The 16204-nt window shown below is 44.2% G+C and overlaps 2 protein-coding genes across 2 annotated transcripts in view; one reads left to right on the top strand and one right to left on the bottom strand.

The window, feature by feature from the left end:
* The window catches only part of LOC115138846 (dynein axonemal heavy chain 6), a 102312-nt gene extending 101461 nt beyond the window's left edge, over nucleotides 1-851 (bottom strand). Inside the window, 3 exon segments of the mRNA XM_065025024.1 lie at nucleotides 3-173; nucleotides 438-550; nucleotides 707-851. Coding sequence (XP_064881096.1) covers nucleotides 3-173; nucleotides 438-550; nucleotides 707-851 — 429 coding nt within the window.
* Nucleotides 852-6075: 5224 nt separating this feature from the next.
* Nucleotides 6076-16204, top strand: part of adgrf3a (adhesion G protein-coupled receptor F3a) — a 40994-nt gene continuing 30865 nt past the window's right edge. The window contains exon 1 of the mRNA XM_065025855.1: nucleotides 6076-6354. Coding sequence (XP_064881927.1) covers nucleotides 6324-6354 — 31 coding nt within the window. The 5' untranslated portion in view covers nucleotides 6076-6323. The remainder of the gene's footprint in view (nucleotides 6355-16204) is intronic.

Below are 16204 nucleotides of genomic sequence, written 5' to 3'. Positions count from 1 at the left end.
ACCTTGAATATGCATGAAGCGCTGACGGTCCAGTACTGACAGCTCTGTTTAGCTGTCTGGACAGAAACCACCTGAAGATCATAGGGGTTGGGCTGGATCTTGAGGTCACCTCTGTTCCTCATCAGACAGTACACATACTCTCCAGGATCCTTTTTAGTCCCCTCGGGGATTTCCTGCACAACATCCACAAGGAAGTTAGATTTGCATTGATAAAAAAAAAAAAAGATGTATGCCAATGATTACAAAATATCTTGTGTATTTAAAAAATAAAAAAAACACACACAATTTAACTGTTATACTTATATAAGCCTAGTCTTGGACTAAAATTAAAAATATATATATATGTAAAATATAAAAACCGTGGACTGCAGAGACTCAATGATAAAGTTCACATCAATTGATCATATAGGCTAGTAGCTAAAATGGTGGAGACCAACCTGTATGTTCTGTGTGCATGCTTTTGCTATTCTCCTGTCAGGAATCTCAGTGGACCAGCCCAGTTTTCCTCTCAATCTGATTATGTGGCTCACAACACAGTCATTGTCAGGCTCTGTTGGGAACCAACAATGTACAATAATTATGCTACGTAATGTCCTCACCCTGACATGTAGGCTATGTACAGAATAGCCTACATTAAAAAAGCCAAGTGCAGCAAAAAAGCTTAATCAACCAGTTCCGAGTAACTGTTACTGTCGGGGTAATCTACCTTTTGCATCGAAGCGGACGTCTTTCACTCTCTGTCCTTTATAGTTCCATGTGTCGGGGATCATTGAGGCTTCACACGTGTGTTTAATTGGTTCAATGACCCCTCTTTTCAGACACAGTGGCTCCTGCTTTCTGGGCTGGAACATGCAGCCAACTAGAGAAACAGAAATGTTGCACGCACAATGATTTTGCTTACAAAATCCATTAAAATGCAACAAATGAGGATGAGACTCACTTTTCTTAATGCTCCTTCCATGTAAAGGAGACCTGGACACATTTGATGATAGTGCATTTTCAGTGGGAGATTCTCCCACACCTGATAATTTACTCAATTTTATACATGATCTGTTGACATGTTTGTTTTTCTTTAGTAACCTGTAAAAATGACAAAAATGTACAAATCCATACTGACAAGTAGCTAAGTTTCTTATTGAATTCAAAATACCACTTTTCTATATAATTGACAAACTTACATAGAAATGTAACTCTCTTCTTTTTCCTTGACATTCTTCCTGTGGAGTAAAGTATCAATCCTTGGTGGAAGTTCATTGGATCCTTTTCCTGAAGAAGAGCCTGGAGACTGCTGGAAGTTTGAAACCGTCAGATGCTGAAAATCTCACATTAGCTAGAGTTATAATGACATAAACTAGAAGACTATTTCATTAGTTAGCCAGATCCATGGGATACATGTTACAGTATCAGGGTTGGGGAGTAATGGATTACATGTAATCCGTTACATGTAAGGGATTACAAAAAAACGGCAACTGTAACCCCTTACGTTACCAGCAAAAATACTGTAATCAGATTACAGATACTTGTTAAAAATTAGATGATTACTTCGAGGATTACTTTTACATTCAGAAAGGATGTTTGCGAAAAAAAATCTTTGACACTCCTCTGTTTTCTCAATGAAATGTAAATCAGCATTGAAAAAAGGTGCAAGTCAGAGACCACTATGATGATACACCAAATGTGTTTGATGGATCGTGGGAAGAGCAGGAATGGTCTTTTGTAGGCTACAGTTCAAGCTATGTCTTCCAATGTTGAGACTGCTGTCGGCATCCAAAGATGATCCAACTTGAATAAACGCTTGGTGGTAAGGTTGACACCAGTGGTGTAGTCTACAGCGAAACGTTTATAATTTACAATTGATATCTACATAGTGCATTGATGTGAATCACACTGCTGCTCTCTCATTTAGCTATTTGCGCCTTACGAATTGTGGTTGTTGTGGATGGCTGTTCACAAATCTAAACGTGTATTTGAACTCAATAATGGTTGAATTCAAGAAGTTTAAGCTGCCAATCAATCATTGTTTTTGAAACTTGTGGACAGCCAGTGAAAAATGCACTCTTGCAACAGCTGCATATTGAGGATCCCAGCCTATGGAAGAAAAGTGGAGCTTTCATTGCTCAATCTAATTCATGTTGATAAAAATAAAAATCCATAGGCCTAATGGACACAGTTTTGATAGACTTAAAGAGGCAATCTGTACTTCCATATTTATAAGTCTTATTGGAGTGATTGGAATTCCAAAAGACCTTGGATTTTAATGTAAACATATAATTGAATCGTTTATTATATGTAGCAGAAAGCGATGGGTTAGAAGAAGCCTACATATAACCAACCCATAAAGTAAAATGCAACTTCTATATATGGCCAGCTATGTGAACTTTAACATTGATTTATCCTGCAATTGGTAACATACAATACCAGTCAAACGTTTGGACACACCTACACTACCAGTTAAAAGTTTTTAGAACACCTTACTCATTCAAGGGTTTTTCTTTATTTTTTATATTTTCTACATTGTATAATAATAGTGAAGACATCAAAACTATAAAATAACACATGGTGTCACCAAAAAAGTGTTAAACAAATCTAAATGTATTTTATATTTGAGATTCTTCAAAGTAGCCACCCTTTGCCTTAATGGCAGCTTTGCACACTCTTGGCATTATCTCAACCAGCTTCACCTGGAATGCTTTTCCAACAGTCTTGAAGGAGTTTCCACATATTCTGAGCACTTGTTGGCCGCTTTCCCTTCACTCTGCAGTACAACTCATCCCAAACCATCTCAATTGAGTTGAAGTCGGGTGATTGTGGAGACCAGGTCATCTGATGCAGCACTCCATCACTCTCCCAAACCAGATGGGATGGCGTATCGCTGCAGAATGCTGTGGTAGTAATGCTTGTTAAGTGTGCCTTGAATTCTAAATAAATCACCAGCAATGCACCCCCACACCTCCTCTATGCTTCACGGTGGGAACCACACATGCGGAGATCATCCGTTCACCTACTCTACGTCTCACAAAGACACGGCTGTTGATGTTGAGATGTGTCTGTTACTTGAACTCTGTGAAGCATTTGGGCTGCAATTTCTGAGGCTGGTAACTCTAATGAAATTATCCTCTGCAGCAGAGGTAACTCTGGGTCTTCCTTTCCAGTGCCGGTCCTCATGAGAGCCAGTTTCATCACAGCGATGGTTTTTGGGACCGCACTTGAAGAAACTTTCAAAGATCTTGAAATCTGGATTGACTGACCTTCATGTCTTAAAGTAATGATTACCTGTCATTTGTCTTTGCTTATTTGAGCTGTTCTTGCCATAATATGAACTTGGTCTTTTACCAAATAGGGCTATCTTCTGTATACCACCCCTACCAGTCACAACATAACGTATTGGCTCAAACACATTAAGGAAAAGAATTCCACAAATTAACTTTTAACAAGGCAAACCAGTTAATTGAAAAGCATTCCAGGTGAAGCTGGCATTCCTCATAAAGCTGGTTGAGAGAATACCAAGAGTGTGCAAAGCTGCTATTGCAACAACACATCATCAGTAGGGTAAAACTAACCAGTCTCACGACGGTACTTTGAAGAATCTCAAATATAAAATATATTTTGATGTAACACTTTTTTGTTTACTACATGATTCCTTCCATATGTGTTATTTCATAGTTTTGATGTCTTCACTAATCCAAAAGTTACATTACTGATTACAATTTTGCACAGGTAACTAGTAACTGTAACGGATTACATTTACAAAGTAACCTACCCAACCCTGACAGTATAAAGGTAACGCAGTTGCTAGCTAAATGTGCAATTCACCATGGATGAAAACGACAACGTCGTCAGCTGGCTAGCTAGCTAAGGACACTGGCTAAGCTAACTGACAGCTCTCGCTAGCTACTTACATCCATTATCAACTGCCAGGCTCAGCATCAAAATGTCAGAAGTTGATATTCTCAAATAATTCACTCATTTTCTGTATGAACTGTTCAAGTGGTTAGCTAGCTATCTCATTGTTCATCAACAAAGTGCAACAAGAGATCCGTGGACTTGGCTTGAAAGCACTGGCAGTTGTTGTAACAAGTTGCTCGGCAACGTTCTGATGAGTGAACGAACACGTGATTGGAACCCAGAGATTCATAGGATGCCTAGTAGTCACAGTTTGCCTCTCACAGACTTGTTTAACCGAGTTGACAGAATATTGGTTAAATATGATGCAGGGTTTCACTATAAATTTGGCACATTGTGAGAATCATTGCGCCCCCAATGATCAGTTAAACAAGTCGTCCTAAATAACTGCCAAGCATCTAGTGAATAATAAAACCCTGATCTGTATCATTCATTGTGTTATTTCAATGAAAATCAGCAAGTTTTGGAGAATGGAAGTTAATAACAGAGCTTCTTTATTGTTAATGGTAAGACAGCATGTTGGCCTTTATCAGGATTTGGTTTTGCTTTACCATTGTGATTGGTCCAATAGAAAGCCTATTTTGTGTGTGTGTGCGCGTGTGTGAAAATCCAGATGAAGGACATTGCTTTGAGAACGAGTTATAAAATAAGGGGCCTAAACGCCCTAGGCCAGTGGTCACCAAGTTTTCGATCTTCAAGGCATTCCTAGTCGACCACCAAACATTTCTGTAGAAAGGCTAACGATTAAGGCTTCCGCTCCTTTTTAAAAATTCGTGGTGAGCTATTGCCGGTAGGTGCACTTAATTCAGAAGCCCTGCGCACCGGGTGGGCTCCCGAGTGGCACAGGGGTCTATAATGCCCCATGTTCAAGGCACTGCATCTCAGTACTAGAGGCGTCACTACATACCCTGGTTCGATTCCAGACTGTATCAAAACCGGCCGTGATTGGGAGTCCCATAGGGCGGCGCACAATTGTAACAGCGTTGTCCGGGTCCGGCATAGGGTTTGGCCGGGGTATGCCATCATTGTAAATACGAATTTGTTCTTAACTGACTTGCCTAGTTAAATAAAGGTTAAATTAACAATAGTGTTCCAGTTTTTTACTTTTGAATTTGTCTGGAAAAAACTCCGCCTACCCAATGGACCGGGAGATCTATGGCGTCTACTGCGCTGGCCAATAACCCAAATCCCCGGACATACAGCTTCAAGCAAAGTGTAGCCTACATGAAATGTCATAACTTTGAAATGTCATAACAGATCCGAGTGAGACTGTCAAATAATAAAGCAACGCGCTGCTGCTTTTATGAGTTCATGATTAAGTTTTTATTCGACACTATTACAAAACATAAACCGCACTTCTCCATACTACCATTTGTGCTGTACCTGTAATGAATTACTGGCCACGTGTATCGACATCCCTGCGTTTGTATTGTTATTAGCAGCTCGTCGTACATATTTTAATATCGAGGAATATTTTCCTTTCTCTGGCCATAGAAACAACATTCATTTGTGTATCGAGTTTCGCAATCAGGTTGAACACCGTGTCCTCTCTGGTGAGTTTCACCAGAGGAAAGTAAGGAAAGAGGCGGACCCTTCGCTGCTCTTTCCCTCCCTTTAATGAGACTAATGCCGTGATCAAAACAACTGGGAATTTAGAACTCGGATTTTCGACTTCAGTGCGTTCACGACATCTGGGAACTCGGAATAAAACGATGTCCGAATGGGGAAAATCGCTTTGATTTGCCTTGTTTTTTCAGAGTTCCCAGTTGTTTTGAAAGCACCATGAACATCAGATGAAGGTACCATCAGTCCAGTAAAATAAAAAGCATATTATTTGCAAATTATTTCAATTAATGCTCAGCTGTGCCTTGCAACTGCTACACCAACTGATCCATTTTGTTATCAAAGCTCGAGTTTTGAAATACAATATGGTCTGAGAAGAACAATATTGTCAGGACAGGCATATAGCCAATATGCTGTGATAATGTATTAGGCATACTGCACGAAACTAATTCCTACAGAACTGTTTTTATTAGGTTAATGTAAAAACATTTAAGTCAAAGGCAGTAGATCTCAGCTTGCTGTTTGACTGCGAACGTGATCTTGACTCAGAAAAGGTTAGCACTTAGTGTGGACTATGCAAATTGCAGTTTGCTTCAACAAGCACAGGGTTCTTTAATGATAAACATATTAGGGAATGATGCATGTGGGCCGACATCATCAATTTTCATATCTACTTTTCATAATGCGACCTCTTTGATGCAAATGGACAGGGGACGTTTTGTTTTACAGTTTCATAGAGGCGCCATTGTTTTCTATTGCTCTCAAAAACAGCATATCAACCTGAAGTTACTCCCAGACTTACAAGTCTGCTCAGGAATGGATGGTGTGCTTCACCTCGCTTGCTGATTCATATTTTGATGATACTTTCGAGGGAGACAAGGAAGAGAGGTAGGTCTTCTTCATATTCTCAATTCTATCCAGTGTAACTGCTTCTGCATTTTTTATATTCTTCAAATATTCCTGTTAATATTTTGCTGATATTTATCGGGGGAATCAAAGAGGAGAGGTTGGTGTTAATCATTCTGCATTCTCAACTCATTCTGAATTATATTCAGTATACCTGCTTCTGCACTTTTGTATTTTTTCAAGAATCAATGTTATATTCAAAGAGATCATATAATTCTAGTTCTGGGCGATTTTGTGGGAAGGTCAACTTGAGTATGTACACATAAATGTAGTAATTTCCAAATGAAGCCACGTTCATAATTATCCTTAAGGTCTATATGTGGGAGTTCAGGCATTATTTGAAGCGTTTAAGTAGGAAATTGCATTAATTCTGACCATTGGTAGCTAGGTTTCCACCATCCAATTGGCGATGGATTTCCATGCGAATATTCCGAAATCTTTATAAAAACTATATGCACATTTTCCCATCAAATTGACTTGTTGTGGATAAAAAGCTGTGCGTGATGACATTTTTAAATCCCCTCCCCTACAAAAAAGGTTAAGTTAAATGGGTTTCCATCGCATTTTCAACTCTACTGATAGTTTTCTCACAAAAATGTTTTTGTGTTATAGGCCTTTAAACAAAGGGTGAGTCTAATCTTGAATGCTGATTGGTTAAAACCGCATTCCAGCCGGTATTCCACAAGTTACAGCCGGATACATCGATGACGTTAAAATGCCTATTGACTCTGTTCCATCTGACTGCTCAATACGCTGTCTAATCAGCCCAGCCAGGCAACTATAAAAAAAGCAGTGTTTGGAGTGGCCTAAAAACAGATGTGCCAATATATCCTCCAAATACTGGTTTCTCGGGCAATGCCAATACCAGCGTGTGTCCACTCTGGTATTGGCACTGCGCTCTAGCCGTCAGTTTAGTTTGCAGACACAGAGCGGATAGGAGAGCCTCCATGATGAGATTATTATGGACAGACTATTTTTATTTGTCAAACGGAAGCCAAGCATCGATGATCATGTCACCAGAATAAGACCCTCGATATTTATTGAAAAGGAGCATCAAGCTCATCACCTTACATTTCCACCACCCTGTTAAATTCATCATAATGCATTTCATATGTAGCCCAATAATATGCACGCTTTCCCGACGTGTCGTAGTGGGAGGACTACACAACATGTCATCGCGTGATTTACTTCGATATGATTGATGGTTGTTATATCAATATTTGCGCATAAAAATGTTTCCTGCGACATTTCTCGCATAATTCATTTTACCGACACAAAAAGATCCTACATTGTCTAGTGTATTTTGTTTTGTCAACATTTTTAATGTCGACCTACACCTTTTCTGTTTCAATAAGGCTTGTGGTGAAATGTTTTATCTGAAGTACTTTACTTGCATATAAAGATTGTACGGAAACCCAACGGGAAAACTGGTTAGAAAGGGCCCACAGAGCATGTTTTTCCACTCACATCTGTCCCCCAGTGTTAGTTATGGAAATGAGATGTTAATGAAGCAATACAAACCAGATAGAAGTGGTTTGAGTCTTTTAGTGAAAGGGGGGTGACTGGGACGGGCAATGTAACATACATTATTGTTTTTTAGGAAAAGTTTTTATAAAACATGCACCTTACATCAGATCATCTTGAAACTTTATCTGTAAAGCCAACTTTCAACAAGGTTTTATATGGTCTATAATTGGTTTCTCTCTTTTCATTGTAAGTATAATTGTTCAGTGTTATGATATCTGTAAAATTCATTGGATGTTCTATATTTAAGATTATCTTGGAAAATACAGTACCAGTCAACTGTTTGAACACACCTAGTCATTCAATAATTTTTCTTTATTTTTACTATTTTCTACATCGTAGAATAATAGCTTTGCACACTCTTGGCATTTTCTCAACCAGCTTCATGAAGTAGTCAATTGGAATGCATTTAAATTAACAGGTGTGCCTTGTTAAAAGTTGATTTGTGGAATTTCTTTCCTTCTTAATGCGTTTGAGCCACTCAGTTGTGTTGTGACAAGTTAGGGTTGGTATACAGAAGATAGCCCTATTTGGTAAAAGACCAAGTCCATATTATGGCAAGAACAGCTCAAATAAGCAAAGAGAAATGACAGTCCATCATTACTTGAAGGCATGAAGGTCAGTCAATCCGGAAATTTTCAAAAACTATCAAGCGCTATGATGAAACTGGCTCTCAGGTGAACCGCCACAGGGAAGGAAGACCCAGAGTTATTTATTTATTTATTTAACCTTTATTTAACCAGGTAGGCTAGTTGAGAACAAGTTCTCATTTACAACTGTGACCTGGCCAAGATAAAGCATAGCAGTGTGAACAGACAACAACACAGAGTTACACTTGGAGTAAACAATAAACAAGTCAATAACACAGTAAAAAAAAGAAAGAGTCTATATACATTGTGTGCAAAAGGCATGAGGAGGTAGGCAAATAATTACAATTTAGCAGATTAACACTGGAGTGATAAATGGTCAGATGGTCATGTGCAGGTAGAGATACTGGTGTGGAAAAGAGCAGAAAAGTATATAAATAAAAACAGTATGGGGATGAGGTAGGTAAATTGGGTGGGCTATTTACCGATGAGCTATGTACAGCTGCAGCGATCAGTTAGCTGCTCAGATAGCAGATGTTTAAAGTTGGTGAGGGAGATAAAAGTCTCCAACTTCAACGATTTTTGCAATTCGTTCCAGTCACAGGCAGCAGAGAACTGGAAGGAAAGGCGGCCAAAAGAGGGGTTGGCTTTAGGAATGATCAGCGAGATACACTTGCTGGAGCGTGTGCTACGGGTGGGTGTTGCCATCGTGACCAGTGAACTGAGATAAGGCGGAGCTTTACCTAGCATGGACTTGTAGATGACCTGGAGCCAGTGGGTCTGGCGACGAACATGTATCGAGGGCCAGCCGACTAGAGCATACAGGTCGCAGGGGTGGGTGGTATAAGGTGCTTTAGTAACAAAACGGATGGCACTGTGATAAACTGCATCCAGTTTGCTGAGTAGAGTATTGTAAGCTATTTTGTAGATGACATCGCCGAAATCGAGGATCGGTAGGATAGTCAGTTTTACTAGGGTAAGTTTGGCGGCGTGAGTGAAGGAGGCTTTGTTGCGAAATAGAAAGCCGACTCTAGATTTGATTTTTAGATTGGAGATGTTTGATATGAGTCTGGAAGGAGAGTTTACAGTCTAGCCAGACACCTAGGTACTTATAGATGTCCACATATTACATTTTACATTTACATTTAAGTCATTTAGCAGACGCTCTTATCCAGAGCGACTTACAAATTGGTGCTTTCACCTTATGACATCCAGTGGAACAGCCACTTTACAATAGTGCATCTAGGTCTTTTAAGGGGGGAGAAGGATTACTTTATCCTATCCTAGGTATTCCTTAAAGAGGTGGGGTTTCAGGTGTCTCCGGAAGGTGGTGATTGACTCCGCTGTCCTGGCGTCGTGAGGGAGTTTGTTCCACCATTGGGGGCCAGAGCAGCGAACAGTTTTGACTGGGCTGAGCGGGAACTGTACTTCCTCAGTGGTAGGGAGGCGAGCAGGCCAGAGGTGGATGAACGCAGTGCCCTTGTTTGGGTGTAGGGCCTGATCAGAGCCTGGAGGTAGTGAGGTGCCGTTCCCTCACAGCTCCGTAGGCAAGCACCATGGTCTTGTAGCGGATGCGAGCTTCAACTGGAAGCCAGTGGAGAGAGCGGAGGAGCGGGGTGACGTGAGAGAACTTGGGAAGGTTGAACACCAGACGGGCTGCGGCGTTCTGGATGAGTTTAGGGGTTTAATGGCACAGGCAGGGAGCCCAGCCAACAGCGAGTTGCAGTAATCCAGACGGGAGATGACAAGTGCCTGGATTAGGACCTGCGCCGCTTCCTGTGTGAGGCAGGGTCGTAGCGGATGTTGTAGAGCATGAACCTACAGGAACGGGCCACCGCCTTGATGTTATTTGAGAACGACAGGGTGTTGTCCAGGATCACGCCAAGGTTCTTAGCGCTCTGGGACGAGGACACAATGGAGTTGTCAACCGTGATGGCGAGATCATGGAACGGGCAGTCCTTCCCGGGAGGAAGAGCAGCTCCGTCTTGCCGAGGTTCAGCTTGAGGTGATGATCCGTCATCCACACTGATATGTCTGCCAGACATGCAGAGATGCGATTCGCCACCTGGTCGTCAGAAGTGGGAAAGGAGAAGATTAATCGTCTGCATAGCAATGATAGGAGAGACCATGTGAGGTTATGACAGAGCCAAGTGACTTGGTGTATAGCGAGAATAGGAGAGGGCCTAGAACAGAGCCCTGGGGACACCAGTGGTGAGAGCACGTGGTGAGGAGACGGATTCTCGCCACGCCACCTGGTAGGAGCGACCTGTCAGGTAGGACGCAATCCAAGCGTGGGCCGCGCCGGAGATGCCCAACTCGGAGAGGGTGGAGAGGAGGATCTGATGGTTCACAGTATCAAGGCAGCCGATAGGTCTAGAAGGATGAGAGCAGAGGAGAGAGAGTTAGCTTTAGCAGTGCGGAGCGCCTCCGTGATACAGAGAAGAGCAGTCTCAGTTGAATGACTAGTCTTGAAACCTGACTGATTTGGATCAAGAAGGTCATTCTGAGAGAGATAGCGGGAGAGCTGGCCAAGGACGGCACGTTCAAGAGTTTTGGAGAGAAAAGAAAGAAGGGATACTGGTCTGTAGTTGTTGACATCGGAGGGATCGAGTGTAGGTTTTTCAGAAGGGGTGCAACTCTCGCTCTCTTGAAGACGGGAGGGACGTAGCCAGCGGTCAGGGATGAGTTGATGAGCGAGGTGAGGTAAGGGAGAAGGTCACCGGAGATGGTCTGGAGAAGAGAGGAGGGGATAGGGTCAAGCGGGCAGGTTGTTGGGCGGCCGGCCGTCACAAGACGTGAGATGTCATCTGGAGAGAGAGGGGAGAAAGAGGTCAGAGCACAGGGTAGGGCAGTGTGAGCAGAACCAGCGGTGTCGTTTGACTTAGCAAACGAGGATCGGATGTCGTCGACCTTCTTTTCAAAATGGTTGACGAAGTCATCTGCAGAGAGGGAGGAGGGGGGGGGGAGGAGGATTCAAGAGGGAGGAGAAGGTGGCAAAGAGCTTCCTAGGGTTAGAGGCAGATGCTTGGAATTTAGAGTGGTAGAAAGTGGCTTTAGCAGCAGAGACAGAGGAGGAAAATGTAGAGAGGAGGGAGTGAAAGGATGCCAGGTCTGCAGGGAGGCGAGTTTTCCTCCATTTCCGCTCGGCTGCCCGGAGCCCTGTTCTGTGAGCTCGCAATGAGTCGTCGAGCCACGGAGCGGGAGGGGAGGACCGAGCCGGCCTGGAGGATAGGGGACATAGAGAGTCAAAGGATGCAGAAAGGGAGGAGAGGAGGGTTGAGGAGGCAGAATCAGGAGATAGGTTGGAGAAGGTTTGAGCAGAGGGAAGAGATGATAGGATGGAAGAGGAGAGAGTAGCGGGGGAGAGAGAGCGAAGGTTGGGACGGCGCGATACCATCCGAGTAGGGGCAGTGTGGGAAGTGTTGGATGAGAGCGAGAGGGAAAAGGATACAAGGTAGTGGTCGGAGACTTGGAGGGAGTTGCAATGAGGTTAGTGGAGGAACAGCATCTAGTAAAGATGAGGTCGAGCGTATTGCCTGCCTTGTGAGTAGGGGGGAAGGTGAGAGGGTGAGGTCAAAAGAGGAGAGGAGTGGAAAGAAGGAGGCAGAGAGGAATGAGTCAAAGGTAGACGTGGGGAGGTTAAAGTCGCCCAGAACTGTGAGAGGTGAGCCGTCCTCAGGAAAGGAGCTTATCAAGGCATCAAGCTCATTGATGAACTCTCCGAGGGAACCTGGAGGGCGATAAATGATAAGGATGTTAAGCTTGAAAGGGCTGGTAACTGTGACAGCATGGAATTCAAAGGAGGCGATAGACAGATGGGTAAGGGGAGAAAGAGAGAATGACCACTTGGGAGAGATGAGGATCCCGGTGCCACCACCCCGCTGACCAGAAGCTCTCGGGGTGTGCGAGAGCACGTGGGCGGACGAAAGAGAGCAGTAGGAGTAGCGGTGTTGTCTGTGGTGATCCATGTTTCCGTCAGAGCCAAGAAGTCGAGGGACTGGAGGGAGACATAGGCTGAGATGAACTCTGCCTTGTTGGCCGCAGATCGGCAGTTCCAGAGGCTACCGGAGACCTGGAACTCCACGTGGGTCGTGCGCGCTGGGACCACCAGATTAGGGTGGCTGCGGCCATGCGGTGTGGAGCGTTTGTATGGTCTGTGCAGAGAGGAGAGAACAGGGATAGACAGACACATAGTTGACAGGCTAGAGAAGAGGCTACGCTAATGCAGAGGAGATTGGAATGACAAGTGGACTACACGTCTCGAATGTTCAGAAAGTTAAGCTTACGTAGCAAGAATCTAATTGACTAAAATGATTAAAATTATAGAGTACTGCTGGGGTAGGCTAGCTGCGTTGTTGACACTACCCTAATCAAGTCGTACCGTTGAGTGTGAAGTTTCTACAATGCTGCTTATCGGGAGCTAGCTGGCTAGCTAGCAGTGTTGGTTACGTTACGTTGCGTAGGAGAACGACAATAGCTGGCTAACTAACCTAGAAAATCGCTCTAGACTACACAATTATCTTTGAAACAAAGACGGCTATGTAGCTAGCTATGTAGCTAGCTACGATCAAACAAATCACACCGTTGGGACTGTAATGAAATGAAGTGAAAAAGTGATACTACCTGTGGAGCGACGCGGAATGCGACCGGGATGCGAAAGTTCTATTCAGTATTCTAGGTCGGAACCATCCAGGGTGGTGATGCTAGTCGGGCATGCGGGTGCAGACGGTTGAAAAGCATGCATTTGGTTTTACTAGCGTTTAAGAGCAGTTGGAGGCCACGGAAGGAGTGTTGTATGGCATTGAAGCTCATTTGGGGGTTAGATAGCACAGTGTCCAAGGAAGGGCCAGTAGTATACAGAATGATGTCATCTGCGTAGAGGAGGATCAGGGAATCGCCCGCAGCAAGAGCAACATCATTGATATATACAGAGAAAAGAGTCGGCCCGAGAATTGAACCCTGTGGCACCCCCATAGAGACTGCCAGAGGACCAGACAACATGCCCTCCGATTTGACACACTGAACTCTGTCTGCAAAGTAGTTGGTGAACCAGGCAAGGCAGTCAGAAAAACCGAGGCTGCTGAGTCTGCCAATAAGGATATGGTGATTGACAGAGTCGAAAGCCTTGGCCAGGTCGATGAAGACGGCTGCACAGTACTGTCTTTTATCGATGGCGGTTATGATATCGTTTAGTACCTTGAGCGTGGCTGAGGTGCACCCGTGACCGGCTCGGAAACCAGATTGCACAGCGGAGAAGGTACGGTGGGATTCGAGATGGTTAGTGATCTGTTTGTTGACTTGACTTTTGAAGACCTTAGATAGGCAGGGCAGGATGGATATAGGTCTGTAACAGTTTGGGTCCAGGGTGTCTCCCCCTTTGAAGAGGGGGATAACCGCGGCAGCTTTCCAATCCTTGGGGATCTCAGACAATATGAAAGAGAGGTTGAACAGGCTGGTAATAGGGGTTGCGGATAGTTTCAGAAATAGAGGGTCCAAATTGTCAAGCCCAGCTGATTTGTACGGGTCCATGTTCTGCAGCTCTTTCAGAACATCTGCTATCTGGATTTGCGTAAAGGAGAAGCTGGGGAGGCTTGGGCGAGTAGCTGCGGGGGGCGGAGCTGTTGGCCGAGGTTGGAGTAGCCAGGAGGAAGGCATGGCCAGCCGTTGAGAAATGCTTGTTGAAGTTTTCGATTATCATGGATTTATCGGTGGCGACCATGTTAACTAGCCTCAGTGCAGTGGGTAGCTGGGAGGAGGTGCTCTTGTTCTCCATATACTTTACAGTGTCCCAGAACTTTTTGGAGTTAGAGCTACAGGATGCAAATTTCTGCTTGAAAAAGCTGGCCTTTGCTTTCCTGACTGACTGCGTGTATTGGTTCCTGACTTCCCTAAACAGTTGCATATCGCGGGGACTATTCGATGCTATTGCAGTCCGCCACAGGATGTTTTTGTACTGGTTGAGGGCAGTCAGGTCTGGGGTGAACCAAGGGCTATATCTGTTCTTAGTTCTGCATTTTTTGAACGGAGCATGCTTGTCTAAGATGGTGGGGAAGTTACTTTTAAGGAATGACCAGTCATCCTCAACTGATGGGATGAGGTCAATATCCTTCCAAGATACCCGGGCCAGGTCGATTAGAAAGGCCTGCTCGCAGAAGTGTTTTAGGGAGCGTTTGACAGTGATTAGGGGTGGTCGTTTGACTGCGGACCCGTAGCGGATACAGGCAATGTGGCAGTGATCGCTGAGATCCTGATTGAAGACAGCTGAGGTGTTTTTGGAGGGCCAGTTGGTCAGGATAACGTCTATGAGGGTGCCCTTGTTTACAGATTTAGGGTTGTACCTGGTGGGTTCCTTGATGATTTGTGTGAGATTGAGGGCATCTAGCTTACATTGGAGGACTGCCGGGTGTTAAGCATATCCCAGTTTAGGTCACCTAACAGAACAAACTCTGAAGCTAGATGGGGGGCGATCAATTCACAAATGGTGTCCAGGATACAGCTGGGAGCTGAGGGGGGTCGGTAGCAGGCAGCAACAGTGAGAGACTTATTTCTGGAGAGATTAATTTTTAAAATTAGAAGTTCAAACTGTAGATTGTAACTCCTCCCCCTTTGGCAGTTCTATCTTGACGGAAAATGTTATAGTTGGGTATGGAAATCTCAGAATTTTTGGTGGCCTTCCTAAGCCAGGATTCAGACACGGCAAGGACATCAGGGTTGGCAGAGTGTGCTAAAGCAGTGAGTAGAACAAACTTAAGGACGAGGCTTCTGATGTGGACGTGCATGAGACCAAGGCTTTTTCGATCACAGAAGTCAACAAATGAGGGTGCCTGGGGACATGCAGGGCCTGGGTTTACCTCCACATCACCCGCGGAACAGAGGAGGAGTAGGATGAGGGTGCAGCTAAAGGCTATCAAAACTGGTCGCCTAGAGCGTTGGGGACAAAGAATAAAAGGAGCAGATTTCTGGGCGTGGTAGAGTATATTCAGGGCATAATACGCAGACAGGGGTATGGTGGGGTGCGGGTACAGCGGAGGTAAGCCCAGGCACTGGGTGATGATAAGAGAGGTTGTATCTCTGGACATGCTGGTTGTAATGGGTGAGGTCACCGCATATGTGGGAGGTGGGACAAAGGACGTATCAGAGGTATGAAGAGTGGAACTAGGGGCTCCAATGTAAACTAAAACAATGATAACTAACCTGAACAACAGTATACAAGGCATATTGACATTTGAGAGAGACATACAGCAAGGCATAATCGCAGGTGTTGATTGGGAGAGCTAGCTAAAACAACAGGTGAGACAACAACAGCTAATCAGCTAACACAACAACAGCAGGTAAAATGGCGATGACTAGGCAGAGAGGGTCGGATTAACTACACACAGAGCCTGAGTTCGCGGCTGGGGCCGACAGATAAAAAATAAATAAACGGAATGGAGTACCGTGATTAATGGACAGTCCAGCAGGCATCAGCTATGTAGCCAAGTGATCATAGTGTCCAGGGGGCAGCAATAGATTTAACAGGGAAGCCACCACTACGCTAGCGACACAGCGTTTAAAGTTAGTAGCCCGGGGCTAGTAGGAGCGTCTGCTCCAACGGAGGCCGGGGTTGAAGGCACAGCGGATGGAGTATTCGTCGGCAGACCAGATGTGGTGGTGCAGTGGGGCGCCGTGTCGACAGAGAATCCAAGCCAGATGGCGAAAGAGGTATTGTAGAATTTAGTTTG

The sequence above is a fragment of the Oncorhynchus nerka genome, linkage group LG12 (genome assembly GCF_034236695.1).
Source record: "Oncorhynchus nerka isolate Pitt River linkage group LG12, Oner_Uvic_2.0, whole genome shotgun sequence".
NCBI lineage: Eukaryota > Metazoa > Chordata > Actinopteri > Salmoniformes > Salmonidae > Oncorhynchus > Oncorhynchus nerka.
Note: the sequence above shows the minus strand (reverse complement) of the source record. Positions and strands in the feature narration are given on the sequence as shown.